At 47.1% G+C, this 27,500-nt stretch overlaps 1 protein-coding gene across 2 annotated transcripts in view; it reads left to right on the top strand.

Annotated features, from left to right (window-relative positions):
* The window catches only part of LOC137542265 (uncharacterized), a 421,807-nt gene that overhangs the window by 260,292 nt on the left and 134,015 nt on the right, over positions 1-27,500 (top strand). For both annotated transcript variants that reach the window (XM_068264050.1, XM_068264049.1), the window contains exon 6: positions 22,317-22,446. In XM_068264050.1, the coding sequence (XP_068120151.1) occupies positions 22,317-22,446 (130 nt within the window). The remainder of the gene's footprint in view (positions 1-22,316; positions 22,447-27,500) is intronic.

The following is a 27,500-nucleotide window of genomic DNA, read 5'->3' as shown; positions in this document are numbered from 1 at the left end:
CTCGTCATACACCTAACAGAATACCTTGGGGTGTCTTTTTTTCTAAAATGGGGTCACTTGTGAGGTTCCTATACCGCCCTGGCATTTTACGGGCCCAAAACCGTGAGTAGTCTGGAAACCAAATGTCTCAAAATGACTGTTCAGGGGTATAAGCATCTGCAAATTTTGATGACAGGTGGTCTATGAGGGGGCGAATTTTGTGGAACCGGTCATAAGCAGGGTGGCCTTTTAGATGACAGGTTGTATTGGGCCTGATCTGATGGATAGGAGTGCTAGGGGGGTGACAGGAGGTGATTGATGGGTGTCTCAGGGGGTGGTTAGAGGGGAAAATAGATGCAATCAATGCACTGGGGAGGTGATCGGAAGGGGGTCTGAGGGGGATCTGAGGGTTTGGCCGAGTGATCAGGAGCCCACACGGGGCAAATTAGGGCCTGATCTGATGGGTAGGTGTGCTAGGGGGTGACAGGAGGTGATTGATGGGTGTCTCAAGGTGTGATTAGAGGGGGGAATAGATGCAAGCAATGCACTGGCGAGGTGATCAGGGCTGGGGTCTGAGGGCATTCTGAGGGTGTGGGCGGGTGATTGAGTGCCCTAGGGGCAGATAGGGGTCTAATCTGATAGGTAGCAGTGACAGGGGGTGATTGATGGGTAATTAGTGGGTGTTTAGGGTTGAGAAAAGATGTAAACACTGCACTTGGGAGGTGATCGGACGTCGGATCTGCGGGCGATCTATTGGTGTGGGTGGGTGATCAGATTGCCCGCAAGGGGCAGGTTAGGGGCTGATTGATGGGTGGCAGTGACAGCGGGTGATTGATGGGTGGCAGTGACAGGGGGTGATTGATGGGTGGCAGTGACAGGGGGTGATTGATAGGTGATTGACAGGTGATTGACAGGTGATCAGTGGGTTATTACAGGGAAGAACAGATGTAAATATTGCACTGGCGAATTGATAAGGGGGGGTCTGTGGGCAATCTGAGCGTGTAGGCGGGTGATTGGGTGCCCGCAAGGGGCAGATAAGGGTCTGATCTGATAGGTAAAAGTGACAGGTGGTGATAGGGGGTGATTGATGGGTGATTGATGGGTAATTAGTGGGTGTTTAGAGGAGAGAATAGATGGAAACGCTGCGCTTGGGTGGTGATCTGATGTCGGATCTGCGGGCGATCTATTGGTGTGGGTGGGTGATCAGTTTGCCCGCAAGGGGCAGGTTAGGGGCTGATTGATGGGTGGCAGTGACAGGGGGTGATTGATGGGTGATAGGTGATTGGCAGGTGAATGACAGGTGATCAGTGGGTTATTACAGGGAAGAACAGATGTAATTAATGCACTGGTGAATTGATAAGGAGGGTCAGAGGGCAATCTGAGCGTGTGGGCGGGTGATTGGGTGCCCGCAAGGGGCAGATTAGGGTCTGATCTGATAGGTAAAAGTGACAGGTGGTGATAGGGGGTGATTGATGGGTGATTTATGGGTAATTAGTGGGTGTTTAGAGGAGAGAATAGATGTAAACAATGGATTTGGGAGGTGATCTGATGTCGGATCTGCGGGCGATCTATTGGTGTGGGGGGGTGATCAGATTGCCCGCAAGGGGCAGGTTAGGGGCTGATTGATGGGTGGCAGTGACAGGGGGTGATTGATGGGTGATTGACAGGTGATTGACAGGTGATTGACAGGTGATCAGGGGGGATAAATGCATACAGTACATGGGGGGGGTCGGGGGGGGGGGGGGGTCTGGGGAGAATCTGAGGGGTGGGGGGGGGTGATCAGGAGGGAGCAGGGGGCAGGGGGGGGGATAAAAAAAAATAGCGTTGACAGATAGTGACAGGGAGTGATTGATGGGTGATTAGGGGGGTGATTGGGTGCAAACAGGGGTCTGGGGGGTGGGCAGGGGGGGGTCTGATGGGTGCTGTGGGCGATCTGGGGCAGGGGGGGGGAAATCAGTGTGCTTGGTGCAGACTAGGGTGGCTGCAGCCTGCCCTGGTGGTCCCTCGGACACTGGGACCACCAGGGCAGGAGGCAGCCTGTATAATACACTTTGTAAACATTACAAAGTGTATTATACACTTTGTATGCGGCGATCGTCGGGTTAACATCCCGCCGGCGCTTCCGTATGGCCGGCGGGATGTTGCGGCGGGTGAGCGGCGCCAGGCGGAGGCGGAGGATCGCGTCACGGATGACGCGATCGCTCCGCCCATGCCCTTAAATGGACCGCCGCCTCTGTGGGTGAGCCGGTCCTTAAGGGCTCCACTTCCCGGCCGCCCCTGTGCGTTAGGCGGTCGGGAAGTGGTTAAGGTAGCGCATATGCTTGTCGGAACAAATGAGTTTTTAGAGAGCGTTTAAAAGTAACAAAGATTGGCGAGTGACGGATGTGTTGTGGGAGGATATTCCAGAGAAGGGGTGAAGCGCGTGCAAAATCTTGTAAGCGTGAATGTGAGGAGGTGATTCTAGAGGAGGACAACAGAAGATCGTGTGCAGATCTGAGATTGCGATTGGGTTTGTATCTGGAAATGAGTGATGATATGTACCGGGGAGAGAGATTGTGGAGAGCTTTGTAGATTAGGGTTAGGAGTTTGAACTGGATCTTCTGCTTAATTGGCAGCCATTGAAGAGCTTGACAGAGAGGGTCAGCAGAGGAAGATCGAGAAGAACGATAATTGAGACGAGCAGCTGAGTTCAGTACTGACTGGAGCGGGGCCAGTTTGTTAGAAGGTAGTCCACAGAGTAGTATGTTGCAGTAGTCAAGGCGAGAAATTATAAGAGCATGTATAAGAGCATGTATATAATCATACATGATTCCAAACATTTTTCACAAATCAATAACTGCAAAGTGGGGTGTGCGTAATTATTCAGCCCCCTTTGGTCTGAGTGCAGTCAGTTGCCCATAGACATTACCTGATGAGTGCTAATGACTAAATAGAGTGCACCTGTGTGTAATCTAATGTCAGTACAAATACAGCTGCTCTGTGAGGGCCACAGAGGTTGTCTAAGAGAATATTGGGAGCAACAACACCGTGAAGTCCAAAGAACACACAAGACAGGTCAGGGATCAAGTTATTGAGAAATTTAAAGCAGGCTTAGGCTACAAAAGGATTTCCAAAGCCTTGAACATCCCAAGTAGCACTGTCCAAGCGATCATTCAGAAATGGAAGGAGTATGGCACAACTGTAAAAATACCAAGACAAGGCCGTCCACCTAAACTCACAGGCCGAACAAGGAGAGCGCTGATCAGAAATGCAGTCAAGAGGCCCATGGTGACTCTGGACGAGCTGCAGAGAACTACAGCTCAGGCGGGAGACTCTGTCCATAGGACAACTATTAGTTGGGAGCAACAACACCATGCAGTCCAAAGAACACACCAGCCAGGTCAGGGATAAAGTTATTGAGAAATTTAAAGCAGGCTTAGGCTCAGACGCGTAGCTTGGGGTGGGCGGGGTAGGTCACGTGCCCCCGGGCGCTGGGTCCCTAAGGGCGCATATTCCTCCTTCAAATGCAGAGCTGGCAGCAGACTGAGCGGAGGGACTGTGTCATTTGTCTCCTCACAGTCATACAATTCCAGCCTCTCTGCTTCTCCTGTGAGCACCCCCTCCCCTCTCCTCCTCTCTCTAAGGGCGGGGCTGAGCAGAGGAGACCACCGGGAAATTCGAGACAGGCAGAAGCTGTGGATGGAGTCAGGTAGCTATGCGGGAGAGGGGACTGTGCAGAGATGAATCTGTGTAACTATCAGCACATACGTAGCTGCACACTGTGTGTATAGAGGCTCTCTGTCTGGCTTGTGTGCACCTCGCTCTCACTCAGCTCAGCTGCCAGGCTAGATTTCTTCATTATCATGCTGCTGTTACACTCTCCCCTGTCTCTGGAGTCCTGGGTCAGTCCTGCACGCTAGCTGAGCAAACAGCATTCATGTCAGCCTGGAGTCCAGTGTTACTGTTACTGTCCCCCCTCCTTATCAGCCCAACAGCAGTAACTATCCACTTTCCCTGCACAGCCCTCCCCCTTCTCTTGCAGCCACAGTGACCAGATACAGGATCACTAAACACAATATATAGACTGATAATAAGTGTTCTGAACAGCTCTTGTTATTTTGGCATATACAGTAATGCTATGTACCTCTCATCCTATACATACATCACACAGCAAGATAGATGCATGTGCATTGGTGCGCAGCGCCACATTCTATTAACCACTTAAGGTGCCCATACATCAGACGGTGTATGGGCAGATCGACCAAGAGACAGATATTTCTCTGATCGGAGAGAGCTCTGTTACCTGCCCATAGCCCACAGGCCAATTGCTGGTATGTATGTACTTGTATGATGTCGCACATGTGCCCATATTACCATTACTCTGCCGATCACATGGGGCGCATCTATGCGGATGGAGCCAGCGATGGGCAGCTAAAGTATACTGCACCAGGGGGACATATTACAATAAGGGGGACAGCGCCATGGGGTTCCATCGTGTTCTTTGCTCATCCCAATATTCAGGCCAGGACCTAGACTTTTTGCCGCCTGAGGCAATCTTTAAAGAAATCGCTGCCCCCCCCAAGCCGTGGGTGTGGGGGGCCGCCCGAGCTGGAGGGGATAGCGGGCAGGAAGGGGGTATTGGGCCTAGCGGCGGGGAGGGGGGTCGGACCCCCCCTCTCTCGCCTGGGTCCCCTGTCCTCCACTCCCCTCCAGCTTTAAAAAGTTACGTTGCTGCCTGCAGCTATTGTAAGAGGCAACGGGCGGGGATCACTCACCTCTTTCTCGTTCCAGTGTGCGCTCCACTGACGTCACTTCCTGCTACCCCGCCCAGGAAGTGACGTCAGTGGAGCGCACGCTGTAACGAGTGATCCCTGCCCGTTGCCTCTTACAATAGCTGCAGGCAGCAACGTAACTTTTTAAAGCGGGTGGGGAGCGGAAGACGGGGGACCCAGGCCAGGGAGGGGGGGGTCCAACCCCCCTCCCCACCGCTAGGCCCAATACTCCCTTCCTGCCCGCTATCCCCTCCAGCTCGGGCGGCCCCCCACACTCATGGACGGGCGGGTGCCGCCCCCCCAGAAGTGCCGCCAGCGGCAAAAGTTTCACCCCGCCTCATGGGCGGGCCGGCCCTGCTAATATTACACGCCTTTCCCACGGCACACCCAATCAAGCAAGTCGGCCCGACATCTTGCAGCATGTTCGATCAATACACGTGACCAATTTCGGCTCAAAAGTGTTCGCATTGATCAGGCATGCTCTTGGCGGCATCGATTTTCATACTATCTGATTATAATACTCGAATTGGATGGTCGATCAGCCACCAAGTCGTCTGATATATGGCCACCTTTATACTATTATCATCATCATTGTGTATTGTTTATGTATCGCTGACATCTTCTGCAGCACTTTACAGAGTACATAGTCATGTCACTGACTGTCCTCAGAGGAGCTCACAATCTAATCCTGTCATAGTCTAATGTCCTACCATATTATTATTATGTATTTATATAGCACATTGGCATCTTCTGAAGCCCTTTACAGAGTACATAGTCATGTCACTGACTGTCCTCAGAGGAACTCACAATCTAATCCTACCATAGTAATAGTCTAATGTCCTACCATATTATTATGTATTTATATAGCGCATTGGCATCTTCTGCAGCCCTTTACAGAGTAGATAGTCATGTCACTGACTGTCCTCAGAGGAACTCACAATCTAATACTACCATAGTCATAGTATATTGTCCTACCATATTAGTATTATTGTGTATTTATATAGCACTGACATCTTCTGCAGCACATTACAGAGTACATTGTCATGTCACTGACTGTCCTCAGAGGAGCTCACAGTCTTATCCTACCATAGTCATAGTCTAATGTCCTACCATATTATTATTATGTATTTATTTAGCACTGACATCTTCTGCAGCACTTTACATAGTACATAGTCATGTCACTGACTGTCCTCAGAGGAGCTCACAATCTAATCCTACCATAGTCATAGTCTAATGTCCTACCATAGTATTATTATGTATTTATATAGCACTGACATCTCCTGCAGCACATTACAGAGTACATAGTCATGTCACTGACTGTCTTCAGAGGAGCTCACAATCTAATCCTACTATAGTCATAGTCTAATGTCCTGCCATATTATTATTATGTATTTATATAGCACTGACATCTTCTGCAGCACATTACACAGTACATAGTCATGTCACTGACTGTCTTCAGAGGAGCTCACAATCTAATCCTACTATAGTCATAGTCTAATGTCCTGCCATATTATTATTATGTATTTATATAGCACTGACATCTTCTGCAGCACTGTACATCACCCCATCTGCCTGTAAGCCATCCCATATTACACTGCTCCATCTTCCCTCTGCCCCAAGCGATGCATTGATATGAGCTTGTAGTTAGTACTGTATCCCTAGTCCCAATCCCTATGGGCGATAGTTATGGAGCGTGTGTACACTGTTAAGTTGACTATCTATGATACATTTTAGATTGTACAATCTTAGCCTTCTATATAGTAGAAGAGTAACTGAATGAATATACCTTGAATGGATACTTTAGGTAGTCCCTCTTCATACAAAGAAAGGGTAAGATTGTACAATAAAGATTGTATCATTGATAGGCACCTTTAGACTCTGGAGGGGTGGCTGGTAAAGCTGGGACTAGGAAAATGAAAAGTACAAATCTGCCCTGAGTATATGTGGCACGTGAATCGGAGAGGTGGGTGTAAGCTCCATCTGCGTGCGATCCCCCCGCCTGCTATCTTACTCTTGGTCTACCAAAATGGGGAGGGCCTTATGGGCTACCTAAATGGTGGAATTCTTTAGCTACCTAAAGGAGGGGCTATCTGGCTACCTAAAAGGGAGGTTGTCTTTTACCTAAAGGGGGGCTTTCTGGCTACTTACAAGGGGGGCTCCCTAGCTACATGCATGGCAGCCTCCTTGACCACGCCCACATTTTGATATATGACCACACTCATTTTCTCCCCGGGGGGTTCAGGGGTGCAGGAACTGTCCTTGTCCCCGGGCATTCAAAACCCTAGCTACGCTTCTGCTTAGGCTACAAAAAGATTTCCAAAGCCTTGAACATCCCAAGGAGCACTGTTCATGCAATCATTCAGAAATGGAAGGAGTATGGCACAACTGTAAACCTACCAAGACAAGGCCGTCCACCTAAACTCACAGGCCAAACAAGGAGAGCGCTGATCAGAAATGCAGTCAAGAGGCCCATGGGGACTCTGGACGAGCTGCAGAATTCTACAGCTCAGGTGGTGGAATCTGTCCATAGGACAACTATTAGTCGTGCACTGCACAAAGTTGGCCTTTATGGAAGAGTGGCAAGAAGAAAGCCATTGTTAATGGAAAAACACAAGAAGTCCCGTTTGAAGTTTGCCACAAGCCATGTGGGGGACACAGCAAACATGTTGAAGAAGGTGCTCTGGTCAGATGAAACCAAAATGGAACTTTTTGGCCAAAATGCAAAACGCTATGTGTGGCAGAAAACTAACACTGCACATCACTCTGAACACACCGGGCCTGATTCACAAAGCGGTGCAAACTTTTTCGCGGACTTTTGCGCTCGCAATTTGCCGCGATTCGCGCGGATCGCGGCAAATTGCGCGCGCAAAAGTCCGCGATCGCGCGAATCACGGCACTTTGCGTGCGCAAAAGTCCGCGAAAAAGTTTGCACCGCTTTGTGAATCAGGCCCACCATCTCCACTGTCAAATATGGTGGTGGCAACATTATGCTCTGGGGGTACTTCTCTTCATCAGGGACAGGAAAGCTGGTCAGAGTTGATGGGAAGATGAATGGAGCCAAATACAGGGCAGTCTTGGAAGAAAACCTCTTGGAGTCTGCAAAAGACTGGAGACTGAGGCGGAGGTTCACCTTCCAGCAGGACAACAACCCTAAACATAAAGCCAGGGCAACAAGGGAATGGTTTAAAACAAAACATATCCATGTGTTAGAATGGCCCAGTCGAAGTCCAGATCTAAATCCAATGGAGAATCTGTGGCAAGCAAGATCTGAAAACTGCTGTTCACAAATGCTGTCTATTTAATCTGACTGAGCTGGAGCTGTTTAGCAAAGAAGAATGGGCAAGGATTTCAGTCTCTAGATGTGCAAAGCTGGTAGAGACATACCCTAAAAGACTGGCAGCTGTAATTGCAGCAAAAGGTGGTTCTACAAAGTATTGACTCAGGGGCTGAATAATTATGCGCACCCCACTTTGCAGTTAATTATTTTTTACGTACAGAGGGGCTGCAGCACACAACAGGAAAACAGTTGGGTCTGTGCTCCTCACCCCTTGGTTATTTATATATATATATATATATATATATAAATACAGAGGGTGCTGCAGCACACAACAGGAAAATAGTGACAGGGGCTCTTGGTTACGCTTTAACGCGTTTAAGCTCACCAACTGCGCCAAAGTGTCCCCGATCTGGTGAGTCCTACTCTAACCAGGCAAAAATGCTCGTTTTTATCAGCGTTCTAGTGGGAACCATGCCAAAAGCCCAGGGGTCAGCTAAATGGGAAAAATGAAATTAAAAACACCTCACCTTCTACTAGCTACTAACTGAACTATGAGCACCGCTCATTTATATGCTTAACTGTGCTAGAGATGGGTGTGGTTATGCACGCTCACAGGGGAAAATAATATAAGCAAAGGGATGAGCAGCACAAACCGATTTTTATGCAATACTATGCAAAGCATGCACGCAGCACTGGAGAACCCCAATCTCCATAAGAAATATATAAATACAGAGGGTGCTGTTTATTTATTTATTTATTTATTTATATATTTCTTATGGAGATTGGGGTTCTCCAGTGCTGCGTGCATGCTTTGCATAGTATTGCATAAAAATCGGTTTGTGCTGCTCATCCCTTTGCTTATATTATTTTCCCCTGTGAGCGTGCATAACCACACCCATCTCTAGCACAGTTAAGCATATAAATGAGCGGTGCTCATAGTTCAGTTAGTAGCTAGTAGAAGGTGAGGTGTTTTTAATTTCATTTTTCCCATTTAGCTGACCCCTGGGCTTTTGGCATGGTTCCCACTAGAACGCTGATAAAAACGAGCATTTTTGCCTGGTTAGAGTAGGACTCACCAGATCGGGGACACTTTGGCGCAGTTGGTGAGCTTAAACGCGTTAAAGCGTAACCAAGAGCCCCTGTCACTATTTTCCTGTTGTGTGCTGCAGCACCCTCTGTATTTATATATTTCTTATGGAGATTGGGGTTCTCCAGTGCTGCGTGCATGCTTTGCATAGTATTGCATAAAAATCGGTTTGTGCTGCTCATCCCTTTGCTTATATATATATATATATATATATATATATATATATATATATATATATATATATATATATATATATATATATATATATATAGTCGGATGAGACTAAAATTGAACTTTTTGGCCAAAATGCAAAACGCTATGTGTGGCAGAAAACTAACACTGCACATCACTCAGAACACACCATCCCTACTGTCAAATATGGTGGTGGCAGCATCATGCTCTGGGGTTGCTTCTCTTCAGCAGGGACAGAGAAGCTGGTCAAAGTTGATGGGAAGATGGATGGAGCCAAATACAGGGCAATCTTGGAAGAAAACCACTTGGAGTCTGCAAAAGACTTGAGACTGGGGCGGAGGTTCACCTTCCAGCAGGACAATGACACTAAACATAAAGCCAGGGCAACAATGGAATGGTTTAAAACAAAACATATCCATGTGTTAGAATGGCCCAGTCAAAGTCCAGATCTAAATCCAATCGAGAATATGTGGCAAGATCTGAAAACTGCTGTTCACAAACGCTGTCTATCTAATCTGACCGAGCTGGAGCTGTTTAGCAAAGAAGAATGGGCAAGGACTTCAGTCTCTAGATGTGCAAAGCTGGTACTAGTGCACCATTAGGGTCAACTTTGACCCTCTACATCACAGTCAGCAGGCACATTGTAGCCAATCAGGCTACACTCCCTCGTGGAACCACTCCCCCCCCTTATAAAAGGCAGGCTCCGCCGGCCATTACACTCACTCGTGTGCCTGCAGTAGTGAGAGAAGGGACAGCTGCTGGCAGACTCTCATAGGGAAAGATTAGTTAGGCTCTTGTAGGCTTGTTAGCTTGCTCCTTGATGATTTTTACTGCTAAAATAACACCCCACAACAGCTCTTTTGAGAGCTAATCTTTTTTTTTCTGTGTGTCCCACTGACACTTGTGTTGCATAGACAGCCTTGCTAATTCATACTGTGTGTGTGCCACTGCCAGCCAGGTGCAGCACATTCAGTTACTACCTGTGTGTGTGGCAGGCAGCTGCACACTGTAATACCCAGTACTGCATATACCTACCTGTTGTGTTGAGTGAACCCACCTCATCACTGCATATACCTACCTGTTGTGTTGAGTGAACCCACCTCATCACTGCATATACCTACCTGTTGTGTTCAGTAAACCCACCTACCTACATGAGTGCACACAGTGTGATATACACCTACCTACGTGAGTGCATGCAGTGTGATATACCACTCTGTGCATACCTGTTAACTGCACCTGTGTGACTGCACATTGTATTAGTCAAGTCAGTGCATACCTTTCACTTCTTCCTTCCCGATATGGACAAAACGGACAAAACAGGTAGAGGAAGAGGTAGAGGCAGACCCAGAGGAAGGCCACCCGGCAGGTCTGTGCGAGGTCGTGTTGATGTGATTTTGTGAGGTCGTGTTGATGTGATTTCATGCGGCCCTGGCCCAAAGTACAGTGCTCAGAAGAAGGCACGTGCCATCAACTCCCAAGGTTGTCAGGACGTGGTTGACTATTTAACACAGAACACCTCATTTTCCGCAGCCACCAGCGCTACTACAAGCACCACATCTGCTGCATTTGACACTTCGCAGGAGTTATTTGGTGGTGAAATCACTGATTCACAGCCACTACTGCAACAACAAGATGAAGGCGCTAAGCAAGTTACACCACCTCATATGTGTGAGTTAGGCGACACTATGGACGTAATGTGTGAGGAGGAGGAGGATGAATTACCTGCTGTTGGTGCAGTTTTGGAGGTGTCTGATATGATACGGTTCCCACATGGATTCCTAAGAGACAGGATGACCGAGGGGACAGTTCAGAGGGGGAGTCAGAGAGGAGTAGGAGGAGACGAGTTCCTGAAAGAAGCAGGGGGAGCTCGTTGTCAGAAACAGCTGGTGGCAGTGTCCGGCGCCATGTATCGCCACCTATGTACAACCAGCATCTTCAACGTCAGCTGCTGATGCCACCATAGTGCTATCACCCCAGGGGAGCTCAGCGGTTTGGAAATGTTTTAAAGTGTCTGCCTCAGATCGAAGCAATGCCATCTGTTGTCTCTGCCTCCAAAAATTGAGGCGTGGAAAGGCCAACACTCACGTAGGGACAAGTGCCTTACGAAGGCACCTGCAGAAAAGGCACAAACTGCAATGGGAAGAGCACCTGAGCAAAACAAGCACACAAAAGAAAAGCCACCCTCCTTCTCCTCTTCCTCCTTCAGGTACAATAATGGTATAAGAGGCACCCTAGTGTGATATAAAAGCATCTAAAAGCAGTTTAAAACAGGAAATAAATTTGAGGTAGCTTACCTCAATGACGAAAAATTATTTGTATTTAACCACTTGATGACCCACCCTTTACCCCCCCTTAACCTATTTTGGTTTCTGGACGTAGAAACTACGTCCAGAAACCATGTGCGCTACCGCGCGCCCCCGCGGCCGATCGCGCGCGTGCACGCGCACTCCCGGCCGCGGATTCGGTAGTCAGGGAATCAATGTATCGGACTATGAAGTCCGATCACTGATTCCTCTCCCCCGCTGAAAAAGCGACAGCTTCTCTCGGAAGCTGCGCCTTTTCTGGCCAGTCACTGCCTGATGCGCCACTCTAAGCGTGTGTTACGCTTAGAGTGACGTCATGTAAACAAACTCATGGCCGTCATCTTGTGGCCAAAAAGTAATACTACACCTGAAAATAAAAATGAATTAAAATCAACACACATTTACATTATAAATCTATTGTTTACCCCCCACCCTCCCAAAACTACCCAAATAAAATGTTTACTATAAATAAAAAAAAACATTACAATAAAAAAAAAAAAACATGTAAATATTTACCTAAGGGTCTAAACTTTTTAAATATCAATGTAAAGATGAAATATTTCTATATTTTTTTTATTTTAAACTTGTTAATAGTGATGGATGCAAAATGGAAAAAATGCACCTTTATTTCCAAATAAAATATTGTCGCCATACATTGTGATAGGGACATAATTTTAACGGTGTAATAACCGGGACATATGGGCATATACAATACGTGAGTTTTAATTATGGAGGCATGTATTATTTTAAAACTATAATGGCTGAAAACTGAGAAATAATGAATTTTTCCATTTTTTTCTTATTCTTCCTGTTAAAATGCGTTTACAGTAAAGTGGCTCTTAGCAAAATGTACCCCCCAAAGAAAGCCTAATTGGTGGCGGAAAAAACAAGATATAGATCAGTTCATTGTGATAAGTAGTGATAAAGTTATAGGCTAATGAATGGGAGGTGAACATTTCTCTCGTGAAAACCACGGAACCTGAATGGGTTAAGGACCAGCGCTGTTTTTACTGATCTGTGCTGGGTGGGCTCTGCAGCCCCCAGCACAGATCAGGTAGCAGGCAGAGAGATCAGATTGCCCCCCTTTTTTCCCCCCTATGGGGATGATGTGCTGGGGGGGTCTGATCTCTTCTGCCTGCTGGGTGTTGCGGGGGGGGGGGGGGCACCTCAAAGCCCCCCTCCGCGGCGAAATTCCCCCCTCCCTCTCCTACCTGCTCCCCCCCTGGTTATCGGGGCTGCACAGGACGCTATCCGTCCTGTGCAGCCAGTGACAGGACGTCCCCTGTCACATGGCGGCGATCCCCGGCCGCTGATTGGCCGGGGATCGCCGATCTTGCCTTGCTGCGCAAGCAGCGCCGTACAAATGTAAACAAAGCGGATTATTTCCGCTTGTGTTTACATTTAGCCTGCGAGCCGCCATCGGCGGCCCGCAGGCTATTCACGGAGCCCCCCGCCGTGAATTGACAGGAAGCAGCCGCTCGCGCGAGCGGCTGCTTCCTGATTAATCAGCCTGCAGCTGGCGACGCAATACTGCGTCGCTGGTCCTGCAGCTGCCACTTTGCCGACGCACGGTATAAGCGTGCGGTCGGCAAGTGGTTAACAAAGGTTTTTATCAGTAGCACAGGCAATGCGTTTCACGGGTCAGAGCCCGCTTCCTCAGGCCAATAACAGTGCCCACATCAGTAAAAAAAAGCTCCTTAGTATACCAAAATCTTAGTACATATATATATATATATATATCATGATGTTATCACATTGATTCCATACTTTCATACTCTCAATCTGATTTTACTGATTTTATATCCACTTGTGCACACCTAAAATGGTGATTCATAAATATTATAATGAATTGGAAATATTGACAACTAATACAGTTATTAGTATTCATAGGTCGTGCATAAATAAAAATGCTACAAAGATATGCATCTAAAAAAACCATTATAAACATGAATAAATAGTGAGTAAATAATAGAATTGCTGCAACTCAATGTATAAAAATCCTAGGGGGATTGATATGAAATGTCAGAAAAAATGACTAAATAATAGAGTTGCTGCAAGTCAGTATATATAAAAATCCTAATGGGATTAACAGGAGTTTGCAGTTAGCAATAAGCAGTATAATACTAAGAGACTTGGCCAGCTCCACATAGAAGGGAAAGTTATGCTGGGCATACACGGCTCGACGCTACCTTATCAATCGAGCCGCTGATGCCTCGATTGATAATATCCGATGTGTCCGATCACCGCGGGGATCAATTATGCACTCGATACCCGCGGCCGGACAATAGCGTCGAATCGAGCGGAAGATAAGAAGCGCCGGCGGGGACGAATGTAGCATTTTTATTTATGCACGACCTATGAATACTAATAACTGTATTAGTTGTCAATATTTCCAATTAATTCTAATATATATGAATCACCATTTTAGGTGTGCACAAGTGGATATAAAATCAGATTGAGAATATGAAATTATGACCTCAATTCACGGAGCATTATCAAACGTTTATCAAACACTTTATCAAACGTTTGATAATTTACCTCATGGGTAAAATCTCGCTAAGGTGTTATATATTTATTGAACGTTTTATCGGTAAAACATTCGATAAATATATAACACCTTAGTGAATTCAAAATTAGATTTTACCCATGAGGTAATTTATCAAACGTTTTCAAACGTTTGATAAAGTGTTTGATAAAACTCCGTGAATTGAGGCTAATGGAATCAATGTGATAATAACATCATGTTGTATATGTGTATGTATATATATATATATATATATATATATATATATATATATATATATATATATATATATATATACACTAAGATTTTGGTATACTAATGGGCTTTTTTTACTGATGTGGGCACTGTTATTGGCCTGAGGAAGCGGGCTCTGACCCGTGAAACGCGTTGACTGTGCTACTAATAAAAACCTTTGTTAAATACAAAGATTTTTTCGTCATTGAGGTAAGCTACCTCAAATTTATTTCCCGTTTTAAACTGCTTTTAGATGCTTTTATATCACACCATGGCCCCTCTTATACCCTTATTGTGCTACCATACCCCCTTACATCACCCGTTTGAGGGGTGGAGACAGACCACGCGTGGCCTCGACCACGGTGGACATCTGTCCCCTTTCTTTTACCAAGGAGAGCGACCGCATCCAGGTCCCTAAGGACCACCCCGAGCGGAGTCGGGTTTTTTGTCTCCACCTGCTTCCTGTGGTCGGTTGCCCCTCTGCAACCCACCTTTGTGAGTAGTGTCTTACTTTTATTACGTTCAATTGTTTTTGACATACTATACCATTGGGCTCCCACTTTTGTCTCCTGTATCTTTTCACTAGAGGGTGTTGTGGACACCCACTTCCCACTACGTCCTCCGTCTGGTGCAGCATCTTCAGCGGCTTTCTCCCTTGCACCTTCACAGCCACCCTCCTCCACTCCGCCTCTGCCCTTGAGCGGTTCCTGCTCCTGGTTCCTGCTCCTGGTGTGGCGGAACTGTTAGCTCACCAGCTGTTACCATACAAGCTGGTGGACTCTGAGGCCTTCCGTAAATTTGTGGCCATTGGGGCACCGCAGTGGAAGATGCCAGGCTGCAATTATTTCTCTAAAAAGGCGATACCCAAACTGCACAGTGAAGTGGAGAGGCAAGTGGTGTCATCTCTGGCACACAGCGTTGGGTCAAGGGTCCACCTGACCACAGATGCCTGGTCTGCCAAGCACGGTCTGGGCTGCTACATTACTTACACAGCCCATTGGGTCAACCTGGTGACCGATGGCAAGCAGGGAGTACGTGGCTGTGCAGCGGACCAACTTGTTGTGACACCTCCACGGCTTGCAGGCAGGCCTCCTGCCACCTCCTCTCCACCTGCTACATCCTCTTCACTGTCGTCATCCTCCTCCTCCTCGGCTGGTGCCGCGATCTCCTCTCCAGCTACACAGCCCCATCTCCCCAAGGCCTATGCTGCATGCCAGGTACGACGGTGTCATGCTTTCTTAGACATGTCTTGCCTCAAAGCGGAGAGTCACACTGGAGCAGCTCTCCTGGCTGCTCTTAACAAACAGGTGGATCAGTGGCTGACCCCGCACCAGCTGGAGATCGGCAATGTGGTGTGTGACAACGGCAGCAATCTCCTTTCCGCTTTGAATTTGGGAAAGCTGACACATGTACCCTGCATGGCACATTTGCTGAATCTAGTCATTCAAAGATTTGTGTCAAAGTACCCAGGCTTAGAGGATGTCCTGAAGCAGGCCAGGAAGTTGTGTGGGCATTTTAGGTAGTCTTACACGGCCATGGCACGCTTTGCGGACATTCAGTGGAGAAACAACTGGCCAGTGAGACGCTTGATATATGATAGCCCAACTCGCTGGAATTCGACCCTGCTCATGTTCTCTCGCCTGCTAGAACAGGAGAAAGCCATCACCCAATACCTCTACAATTTCAGTAGAGGGACACAATCTGGGGAGATAGGGATGTTGTGGCCCAACAACTGGACACTGATGCAAAATGCATGCAGGCTCATGCGGCCGTTTGAGGAGGTGACCAACCTGGTAAGTCGCAGTGAAGGCACCATCAGCGACTTGATCCCCTACGCTTATTTCATGGAGAGTGCCGTGCGTAGAGTGGTGGATCAAGCTGTGGAGGAGTGTGAAGAGGAACAGTTATGGCAGGAACAGTTGTCGGAGCAATTTACATCAGAACCAGATGTTTCTTCAACACCTGCGGCAGCACAGAGGGGGGAGGGGGAGGAAGAGTCGTGTGGGGAAGAGGAGTCAGACTTGGATGATGAGGAATGTGTTTCTGTAGAGGAGGCAGCGGCAGAAGAACAACCGCAGCAGGCGTCGCAGGGGGCTTGTGCTGCTCCACCACCACCAACAGGGTCCAGGACTCAAGGTGGATCGCTATACTAATTTTTCTGGTGTGTGTACATGCCTGCCTAATTTTTCTGGCTGCAGTGCAGGTGCAACAACAAAACAAAAGACATGTACATGTGCCCATTCCCCTTCGTGATCACTACCTTGCCGCGGTGAAGGGGCTTGAGTATCACAATGCAGTGTAGCAATCAGTGATTCGATGGCTGCGGACGAGCGGGCTATGTCCGCAGCCGCCTCTGGTTTTTGCTCTCAGGCATTGTTTCTCCTCTCAGAGTCTAGTACGCCGAGAGCAGTCCTGTCCCCAGCTCATAGCATCGCTGTCTTGCGTGGGCACGCGCGGAGACAGGATCTTTATGTGGGCAGAAGGCGTGTCAGCTGACCTGCCGGTCGGCTGACGTCACGGGTGACTCTCGCCGCTTGGATTGGTTAATTCTGAGATGGGAGTGGCTGAGAGTCTCCCTCTGCTTCTTAAGCCTTTGCTCGGCATTCTCTCACTGTCTGCTGTCGTGAATACTTTGTGTTAGCGCTCAGACCTTAGACTAGTATCCGGTGTGCTTTGATCTGGGAGGAAACCAGGGATTTCACACAAGACTAGGACTATTGTTATTATATTGTATTGATTACCTCTGTGTATGAATCTGGCTATACTCTGACCTCACTATTGCTTTACGTTTCTGTACTTCTGACTATCTGACTAGTTGCTGAACTCTGCCTGATTACTGATTACTCTTCTGCCTCATGATTCTGCATGATACTTACCTCTCTGTTGCCGAACTTTGCCTGTCTGACTCCTCTACTCACCAGCGGGCCCTCGCCACTGGTGAGGTGTTATTTACTAGTTTCTTGCCAGCTCCTCTGGTGAGTACTAGCCTTATCATTTCTGTACTCTCTCTGTTAGTACCTTTCCAGCTCCTCTGGAAAGGTCTAATCAAATCTATACAGTCAGTGTACTGAGAGTACCTTACCAGCTCCTCTGGTAAGGTCCTGCAAAACTATTGTACGGTTGCACCAAGCACTACTCACACAGTATCCTTGCCTACTATACTTGTATTATTGGTGATACTGCAGATCACCACATAATCAGGTATAGTGCCTGTATTGTTGGTGATACTGCAGATCACCTAATTATCCGATGTCTGAGTTGCAGCACCCAACCGTTACATGCAGCAATGACCGCCGGCTATATGAGTGTCTCGGGGTGGGGGGGGGGGGGGGGGGGTGGCACACCAAAGATAATAAGGTCATTGCCTCATTGTGGACAGACCAAATTTGATCAGCTGGACAGTCACTGTTCTATCATTGAACTACCACAGCCCAGCGACCATATGGGCTTGAACACCGCCACGGCCTGCACTCTCGCCATGGTGTGCACCAGTCCAGCACGGCCGTCACTACTCAAACAGCTGTTTGCGGTGCGTTACAGAGTGAGTTTGGTATGTCAGTGTGAAGCAGTACTCTAATTACACTCCCTGATTGATGTATACACATGCAAGATGTTTGAAAGCACTTTAGTCCTGCAATTTAGCATTCAATGTTATTTCTGCCCTTAAAACGCTGCTTTGCGTCAAATCCAGATTTTTCCCCGGGACTTTTGGCATCTATCCCACTCCTCCATGCCCCCTCCAGGTGTTAGACCCCTTGAAACATCTTTTCCATCACTTTTGTGGCCAGCATAAATGTTTCTAGTTTTCAAAGTTTGCATCCCCATTGAAGTCTAGTGTGGTTTGCGAAAGTTCGCGCAAACCGAACCTTTTGCGGAAGTTCACGAACCCGGTTCGAGAACCTAAAATCGGAGGTTCGGGCCATCTCTAGTTAGGATTAGGCATCACAGGCGAGGGAGGGGAAGGTCTTAGGGTTAGGCACCACCAGGGGAGGGTTCTGTGTGAGAGTAGGGAGAAGTTTAGTCATAGTAATCACCAGGGGCTGTCTTAAGGTTAGGCACCACCAGGGAGGGAATAGGGTTAGGGACCACTAGGGGAGTATTAGGATTAGAATCCACCAGGGGAGGGTTCTGTGTGAGAGTAGGGAGAAGTTAGGTCATAGTAATCACTTTTCTCAGCTATATCGAGAGCCCTTTTATAGCCCAACAAATTATTAACAGCATCCTTTTTGTAAACAAAAACTAGCTTTTCGGCTACACCAGGCACCTTTTGTGGCATATGGGCTACACCAGGTGTCCTTTGTAGCCGAATTTGACATTTCACCTACACTAGGCATCCTTTGTAGCCGAATTTGGCATATGGGCTAGACCAGGCACCCTTTGTAGCCGAATTTGGCATATGGGCTACACTAGGCACCCTTTGTAGCCAAATTTGACATTTTGCCTACACCAGGCACCCTTTATAGCTGAATTTGGTATATGGGCTACATCAGGCCATGTGCCCTTTGTAGCCAAATCTGACTTTTTTGCCTATATTAGGAGCCCTTTTCAAATGTATGACACTTATACCTAGCTATCTAAACTGAAGGCACCTATACCTAGAGCTATCTATACTGAAGATTCCTATGCCTAGCTATCTATACTGAAGTCACCTATACCTAGCTATATACTGAAGGCACCTATAACTATCTATATTGAAGGCACCTATATCTAGCTATATATACTGAAAGCACCTATACCTAGCTATCTATACTGAAGACACCTATACCTAGCTATCTATACTGAGGTCACCTATACCTAGCTATGTATACTGAAGGCAGCTATACCTAACTATACTGAAGGCACCTATACCTAGCTACCTATCCTGAAGACATCTATACCTAGCTATCTATACTGAAAGCACCTATACCTAGCTATACTGAAGGCATCTATACCTAACTACCTATCCTGAAAGCATCTATATCTAGCTACCTATACTGGGGGGACCTTTACCTAGCTTTCTATATGGGGACAACTATACTTGGCCAGCTATACTGGGGACTAGAGATGGCCCAAACGGTTCGCCGGCGAACGGTTCCAGGCGAACTTTGGGTGGTTCGCGATCGCATGCGAACGCGAACTTTCCCGGAAGTTCGGTTCGCCTCCATAGTGCACCATTAGGGTCAACGTTGACCCTCTACATTACAGTCAGCAGGCACATTGTAGCCAATCAGGCTACACTATCTCCTGGAGCCACCCCACCCCTTATATAAGGCAGGCAGTGCCGGCCATTTTAGTCGTTCGTGTCCCTGTAGTAATTAGTGAAGGGAAAGCTGCTGGCAGACTCTCATAGGGAAATATTAGTTAGGCTTGTTAGCTTGCTCCTGGCTGATTCTTATTCCTAAAATAGCACCCCACAACAGCTCTTTTGAGAGCTAATCTTGTTCTTGTGCTTTTTTTTTACCCTCCTCCCTCCCTACATCCTACAAATCCCTAAGCAAGCTCACTTTTCTCTTGGGTATATCAACATGGTACATGCTAGGCTGGCTTCAGCATGTAGTGTTGGTAGTAATAGTGGTGAGCATAGCTGCCTTCAAAACAGTTGACCTGGGTTCAATTCCTGGCCAATGTATGTGAGGTTGCTTTTGACATCCTACATATCCCTAAGCAAGCTCATTTTTCTCTTGGGTATATCACAATGGTACATGCTAGGCTGGCTTCAGCATGTAGTGTTGGTGGTAATAGTGGTGAGCATAGCTGCCTTCAAAGCAGTTGACCTGGGTTCGATTCTTGGCCAATGTATGTGAGGTTGCTTTTGACATCCTACAAATCCCTATGCAAGCTCATTTTTCTCTTGGGTATATCACAAGGGTACATGCTGAATGTGATTTCTGCCCTTAAAACACCGCTTTGCATGAAAACCAATTTTTTTTTCTGTGACTTTTGACATCTATCCCACTCAACCATGTCTCCCTCCAGGTGTTACACAACAACAAATACAAAGAAACTAGAAATCCCCCGTAATCTAATGATAAAACTGAGCAATGAGCAAAAAATAACAGGATGTAAGGAAAATACAAAAATCTTTATTTATAAGCCAACCATGATTTAAAAACAATTAAGAACAAGGCAGCCAGACCTTGGCCTTAGGCCCCTAATGTAACAATAATAAATGCAACCGCTGCATATGAAATTACAACAATACTCTAGTATGCGACTCACCCAGGGGTCTCTACAACAAAACAATATGAAAAATGTGAAAACAGTGCCACAGAATTTTTTAAAAAAATATGTAATAAAGTGGTACCGTGTCGCAGAGAAAAATCCCTGGAGGGTCACACACGTACACATATAATAGTATTCTCAATTAATAGCTGCCACTAGAAGAATATAAGGTGCATGTGCAATCCAATGCATACAAACATGAAATTCCATATACAATATAGAGCAATTGGTGAATCAATAATCAAAATACATGCGAGGTCAAAATAGAAGGGGTGTTCCAGTGCATGGCAACACCCCTTTTTTTGCTGTGGCGCACTGCCAGGGGCGTAACAATAGACCCTGCAAGGGATGCAGCTGCAGGGGGCCCCGTGGGGAAAGGAGTTTCTTTTCCCTGTCCTTAGAGACTGACAACTAAGGGTAGGGAGAAAAAAAAATTCTGCTCTCTACACTTTTTTTCTAATGACTGCATCTGCTCAGCCACTAATAAGGAATCGTACAAAGGTTTGCAGACACAGATTTGCAGACAGTCCCTATTCAGTGTTCAGTAGGGTCAAGGGGGGCCCCCATCCGAAGTTTCGCAGGGGGGCCCAATGAGTTCTAGTTACGCCACTGCGCACTGCATATAACGCATATAACCAGCTTGCCAGCCAATTAATCCAGCACTGGCATAGTCTCCCTTTCGCCCTCACAAAAACATTTCTGGAGCAGCCCCTGCATAGTCATGTCATGGACCGATCTCAAAAGAGCTCACAATCTATTCTCTACCATAGTAATAGTCTAAAGTCCTACCAAATTATGTATTTACATAGCACTGACATATATGCAAAATTTACAAAATACATGGGTATGTGAGCTCCAAATTGGGGTCATGTGGGCCCCAGGCTGAAACTTCTCTGGTAGGCCCTTAGTGTCATACACTGTAGTCTAAAAAGACAGGCCCTATAGGTACACTCAAAGTAGTATATGCTTTGAAAATAAAAAAACAATTGATTAGTAAAGACCCCCAAAACGATATCTGGGGGGTCTCCTGTGAACCCCCTATATATGTAGACGGGGACTTAAGGTCACCACTATACCGTGGGGGGTCCTGGCTGATCCCCCTCCACTCATATAGTATAGCAAATGGGGTGTAGCTATCCCACGGTATGAGTGACAGGTTCACTGGGGTGCTTGTGGATATCAGGGAATACCACCTGCGCAGGGTGAAAGTAGTATGACCCAAATGCTAATTATTACAGGCCCCATATCCACAAACGCATCCCACAAAAAAGGTGGAACAGGGGGGACCATAAACAAGGTGCTTAGTAAATGTGCATAGTGTTGTGCAAAGTTACTCTAATAAATATGTCCATACTTCACCCAAAAGGGCTTCCTCAGAGAGTGCTATACAATATAATACAATGCTGTACACATATTTACCAATTTACAAAAGGCCCCCCATCATCCCCTATAGCCCAGAGCAGAGCTGAGGGCCCTTAGTGTCCCTGATTGCAAGGATTGTGTTGGATTTGCACTGTCAAGTAAAATTTGGAAACACTGATTTAGATTAATTGAATGGTGATGAGGTTTAGCGCAATATAGGCAACCTCACTAGTATATCAATACATTTACATTTGCAGATTAATCTAATCTACTATAGTAACAAATGGAAAAGGATGGACTGGAGAATTTGACTGAAAATGATGCAGTGGAGGAAGGATTAAAAAAACAAACCAATATGAAATGCAGATTTCAATCTCGTGCACATCTCATTTGATTTATTTTGTAGGAAAGTTTCCATATATAAAGAGAACCTGAAGCAAGACTTTATATTAAGCGGAAACATCTTTATTGAAGCCTTCAAGAAACTCCTTGACAAAGAAAAGAAAAAAGAAGTCAAAAACTTTTATATGCAAAGGGTAAGTATTCCTGAAGAGTGTTGTGGGGCTGGTGTGGCACAGTGGCAATCTACAAGCAACAATCCCCAACTAGCTGAGCATTATTATGATCACAATAAAACCATTACCTGGAGCCAAATAATCAGTTTAAAGCAAACCTCCCAAATTTTGGAGCCAGGAAAAAGGAACACTCTAACCGTAAATAAAACCATAAATAGAGTGTGTGGTCATGACATAAGTAGACATGATATATGGTTGGTGAGGTGCACATGAATCTGCCATAACAACAGAACTACATGTCTGTACAGCCTCTGCAGAGTCCCAAATCCCTCTTAGGTGACAGTCCTCACGAGTGTGCACGAGGCTTAAACGACAACTGAAGTGAGAGGGATATGGAGGCTGCCATATTTATTTCCTTATAAGCAATACCAGTTGCCTGGCTGCCCTGCAGATTCTCTGCTTCTAATACTTTAAACCATAGACCCCGAACAAGCATGCAGCAGAGAATAAGTGTTTCTGACATCATTGTCAGATCTGACAAGATTAGCTGAATGCTTGTTTCTGGTGTGATTCAGACACTACTGCAGCCAAATAGATCAGCAGGGCTGCCAGGGAACTGGTATTGTTTTAAAGTAAATAAATATGGCATTCTTCATATTCCTCTTATCATAGGCACCAAGTGGCTGGACCGCTTAGTACCTTCCAATATATTTCAACCCACAGACTGCCCCACCTCTTGGACGCAATTGATTAGCTGAAACCGCTGTAAGTTTGGCAGCAGACAGGCTAGAAGGGGGCTTGCGAGCTACAGTAACACAAACTACACACTATTCCAGGGTACAAAGCTGCCACCACCTCTGTAAAGGACAGAAGACCTATTCTAAGACCTGCAAATAAAAACAGTTAAAACACCCTAATCTGACTATAATGAACAGTAGTAGTGACTCTTCAGAAAGCTAGGATTTGTTCTGTGTGGCTGAATAGTAGGTGTAGCTGAGAAATAAGTGACTTTTTAAGTCTTTTATTTATAAATGCAGTATAATTAATATATACAGAAAATCATTAAAATCAACGATTAAAGAGAAAAGTAACCAAGTGTAAAATAAAAGGGAAGAAGCAAGTTAACCACTTGAGGACTACAGTGCTAAATCCCCCTAAAGAGCAGGCAATTTTTTGCTTAATAGGCCACTACAGCTTTAAGGCCAAGCTGGAGGGCCGCACAACACAAGTGATCCCCCCCTTTTCTCCCCACCAACAGAGCTTTCTGTTGGTGGGGTGTGATCGCCCCCAGATTTTTTTTTTTTTTTTTAATAAATATCTCTGTGCTTTTTAAATAAATGTGTGTATATATTTTTTGGGGGGCGCCAATTGGCGTTAGGAGGTCCTGGGACTGCCGCCGCGGTCACTCCCATTGGGGTGATGCGGTCGTTAGGTAGTCCTTTGTTCCAGATCCGAGTTCAAACAAGATGGCCGCTAGCTCGGTCTTCAGGCTAGCAACATGTGTTCGTGATGGTGGTAAGATGGAGGACCAGGGAGGAGTCCCAGCCGAATCCTTTTGAATGAACCAGTTTTTTGGGTGGGATCTCAGGGTCAGCCCCTGGGCTGGTCTGGGCGTTAGTTATCTTTTTGGGCGGAACGTTTGAGTCCACAAAATATGACATTACCATATTTCCTCACGCGCCCCTCGCACACATGTAACAATTACAGATTCATAATCCTCAGAATATTACAATTCCTATGCCATCAAACTTGCCTACAGTAGCATGTCCAGTTCCTGAGAATAGCGAGGAGAATGCCAGCGCATACCACTAAGGCTGCATCCGAAATGACCACCAGCTCAGTGTGTAGCACCTATATAGACTTTCTACACACTTCGCATTCAATTCAGATGCAAATCATATGCAAATCTGCTACTACTTATCATGCAAACAGGAAACTCAGGAGGAGTTTGCATATGATTTGCATCTGAATTGAATGCGAAGTGTGTAGAAAGTCTATATAGGTGCTACACACTGAGCTGGTGGTCATTTCGGATGCAGCCTTAGTGGTATGCGCTGGCGTTCTCCTCGCTGTTCTACCAAATGTAAGTTACACATTTTTTCTGCTTAGCTGCTCCCGAGGTTTTAAATTTAGGTTAGGTCACTTGCCCGGAAGTCTGCCTCACCGTGGCGCAAGTGTCTAGTATAATATACTTTGCATGCAAACCATATTGGAAGCTAAAGTACCTCCTAGTCTAATAAATGTTAGCACTTGTCTTGGATGCAGGGCATGCATTTTTCAGTCTGACAGAGGCGGTGTATGCCTGTGCGATTAACCATTCAATTGCAGCATGTGTTTAGGGATGCGCAGCCTTTCCCCCCACCTTTCCAGTTCCTGAGAAGTTTAATAACTTGGTCATGGCATACCCCCGCCACCCAATATTGGTATCAAAATGTTCAGCAAGACACCACAAATCAAATTATATAACTCCCATAACTGTCCTAGGTACAGTATCTCTTAAACAAGCAAAACAACATATAGTACATTCATGTTATATCTGCTGACAATGGTGCCAGCCTGTCTCAACCATGCTTAGTGTAAAGCTTGTTTCAGCCCTGTAGCAAATGGCTGTTCTTTTCAGATCAACACTTCACACCTGGGTGTCATTGGTAATGAAGGAACTTCTTTTGAACCAGTTAATTGAAAAGAAAACATTGGACTGAAGAGTGACTTCATGAAAAGAAAGCTTTGCTTATCAGCTACAAAAAAGGGCAGACACCAAGGCTCTGCATTCTGCTCAGACTATGCATCCAATTTGAGTTGTCCCGTTAACCACAATCGGTGCAGAAAACTGATTGTATTGCGTTTTTTTACTGCTCTTCCATGACACCTCCCCTGGGATGGAGGCGGGTAGACATACATCCACAAGATGTGTGGTGTTGCCGCAAACCTGGCTGACAGGTCTCATGTTGCCGTTACGGTGGGATGACCCATTGGAGCCTGCAGCTCGACTCACCTGGACAGTTTGCCGTCTTTTACCCTTGGGAGTGACCCGACATGGACCTTTCCGGGCAGTGCGGTTGCGCCACTGCATTCTGAGGTGGGGTCTGTTAGGACTGCGGACAATGGGCAGTGGGTCAGGTATGTCAACAGCCATCCCATGCAAGGGCTTCTTGCTAAGTGGTGGTGAACATAAGGGAACCCCGTGGGAATACCTGGACCTTCCCCTCTCCTGACAGACAGCACATGACCTGCAATATTTTGCTACATCCATGTTCATCCTGGGCCAATAAAACTGTTTTCAAATACAGGCAAGTGTCTTGCGGACCCCCAAGTGCCTTTCCAGAGGACTGTCATGTGCGGACTTCAGCACATGCCCCCTGAATGCACTCGGTACCATAAGCCACTTGGAATTCGCATGTGGTTTACCTGCAGTGGGTTGCACAAACTCACTGTACAGTTTCCCATCTTCCCGAACAAGAAGCTAGGACTACCCTGGTCCAACCAGCTGCTGCGTGCCTCCCGCAAATAATGTTCTGATGTGTATGCTGGTAACGTTTGATGCCCGTTTTATTTTGTTTATAGAAAACTGCCTTGTTGTGTGTTTTTGTAGTTTTACTGTGCTCATTGGTCGCAGACCTCGATTGCCGGTCTGCATGTGGCCAGATCTCGCTGTTCATGCCGCTGCTGGGACATAGACGCCGCTCTCAGCAATCACAGAGGAAATCAGAACGCCACATGGTGGGTCCTGATCAGCTGTGGGCTGCCCAACACCCGGCTCCATGCAGAGTCCACCAGCCGCTATGCAGAGTCCACCAGCCACCAGTCCACCAGTCCACCATGCCGTCAATCCACCAGCCGCTATGTGCAGTCTAGCCGCTCCACTGCTGCTGTGCGTGGGGGGGGGGGCACCCATCATCTGCAGCCTGGGATCGAAGAGGCTGCCTGACCCCTCCACCACATGGGCTGCTGCGCCGCTGCACCGCTGTTGCCTAGGAGTCCAGATGCCAAGCCTGAGCATGTGGAACACCCCACGAGCAGAGGAGGCCTGCCCCCTACTCCAGCCACCATAGGAACATGGCCGCTCCTCCACCGCGACCACAGAGGGCCTGATGCTGCCACCCACAGCACTCTACTCCCATGGCAGCCACAGAAGAGGAGAAGCCGTCGCTCCTTCAGATGGAGCTGCGGCTGTCCTGCTGCGCACTGCTCACCATCAGCGTGGCTGCCACAGCTAGGGAAGGCACTCCATCGGCCAGCCACCTCCGGACCTGCACAACTTTATGTAGCTGTTCCAGCATCAGCTGAGGCCACCACCCACGTGGTCCTGACCTCTGCAACGGGACAACACCGCCGCCACTACCAGGGAAGGCAGGGAGCTACCTCAAGCACACGCAGGTCCGTCTTAACCCTCTGTGCAGGCTGCAGCTAAAGGTGAGGACAGATCCCTGCTAATGTTATGATGAAATCTGCAGGGCAGACCATATATGAACCCTTTTGCCTCCAGGCCTCCTGCCCCCCCTCTGCTGCCAAAATCGTTGCTGCTGCCGAAGGGAGCCAGACCACCATCTTCCCCTAGTAAAGCCAGGCCCTCCAACGCTGAACTTGCTGAGGTGCTCCCCGACTGCCAGACTGCATAGACCAGTGCAGCCACCTGCTTCATTGTGGGCCAGCCACTCACTCCAGCATCTTTTGCTGGCATCGGAAGGTCCTTCCACACTAAGGTTGATGCCGGACCTAGCATCCATGGACCCATCACAGCCACAAAGCCAGTATCAGGGACACTAACTGGCCAGGTTTACACTGCAATCTCACTGCTCTCTCACCTTCTGTTTCTTTTAGCTTTCCCTCTCTCCCTTTCCTCTCCTCTCTCTCTTCCCGGGTAGACTGGGGGGGCATCTGATTTAAAGCATCACTGCAGAAGCATATTTAGTGCCTAGATGGCAGCGGATTTCCCCCTGGGTCCTTCTTTCTACAGGCTACTCTACCTATGGTTTACACTTTATAATCTATGGCTATATAAGCAGTGGTCTGCCTTTCGGGGACAATTAGACCTGTGGCCTTCTACAAAGGAACATATTCCCAGTACATGACTA

The sequence above is a fragment of the Hyperolius riggenbachi genome, chromosome 12, assembly GCF_040937935.1.
Source record: "Hyperolius riggenbachi isolate aHypRig1 chromosome 12, aHypRig1.pri, whole genome shotgun sequence".
Classification (NCBI taxonomy): Eukaryota; Metazoa; Chordata; class Amphibia; order Anura; family Hyperoliidae; genus Hyperolius; species Hyperolius riggenbachi.
Note: the sequence above shows the minus strand (reverse complement) of the source record. Positions and strands in the feature narration are given on the sequence as shown.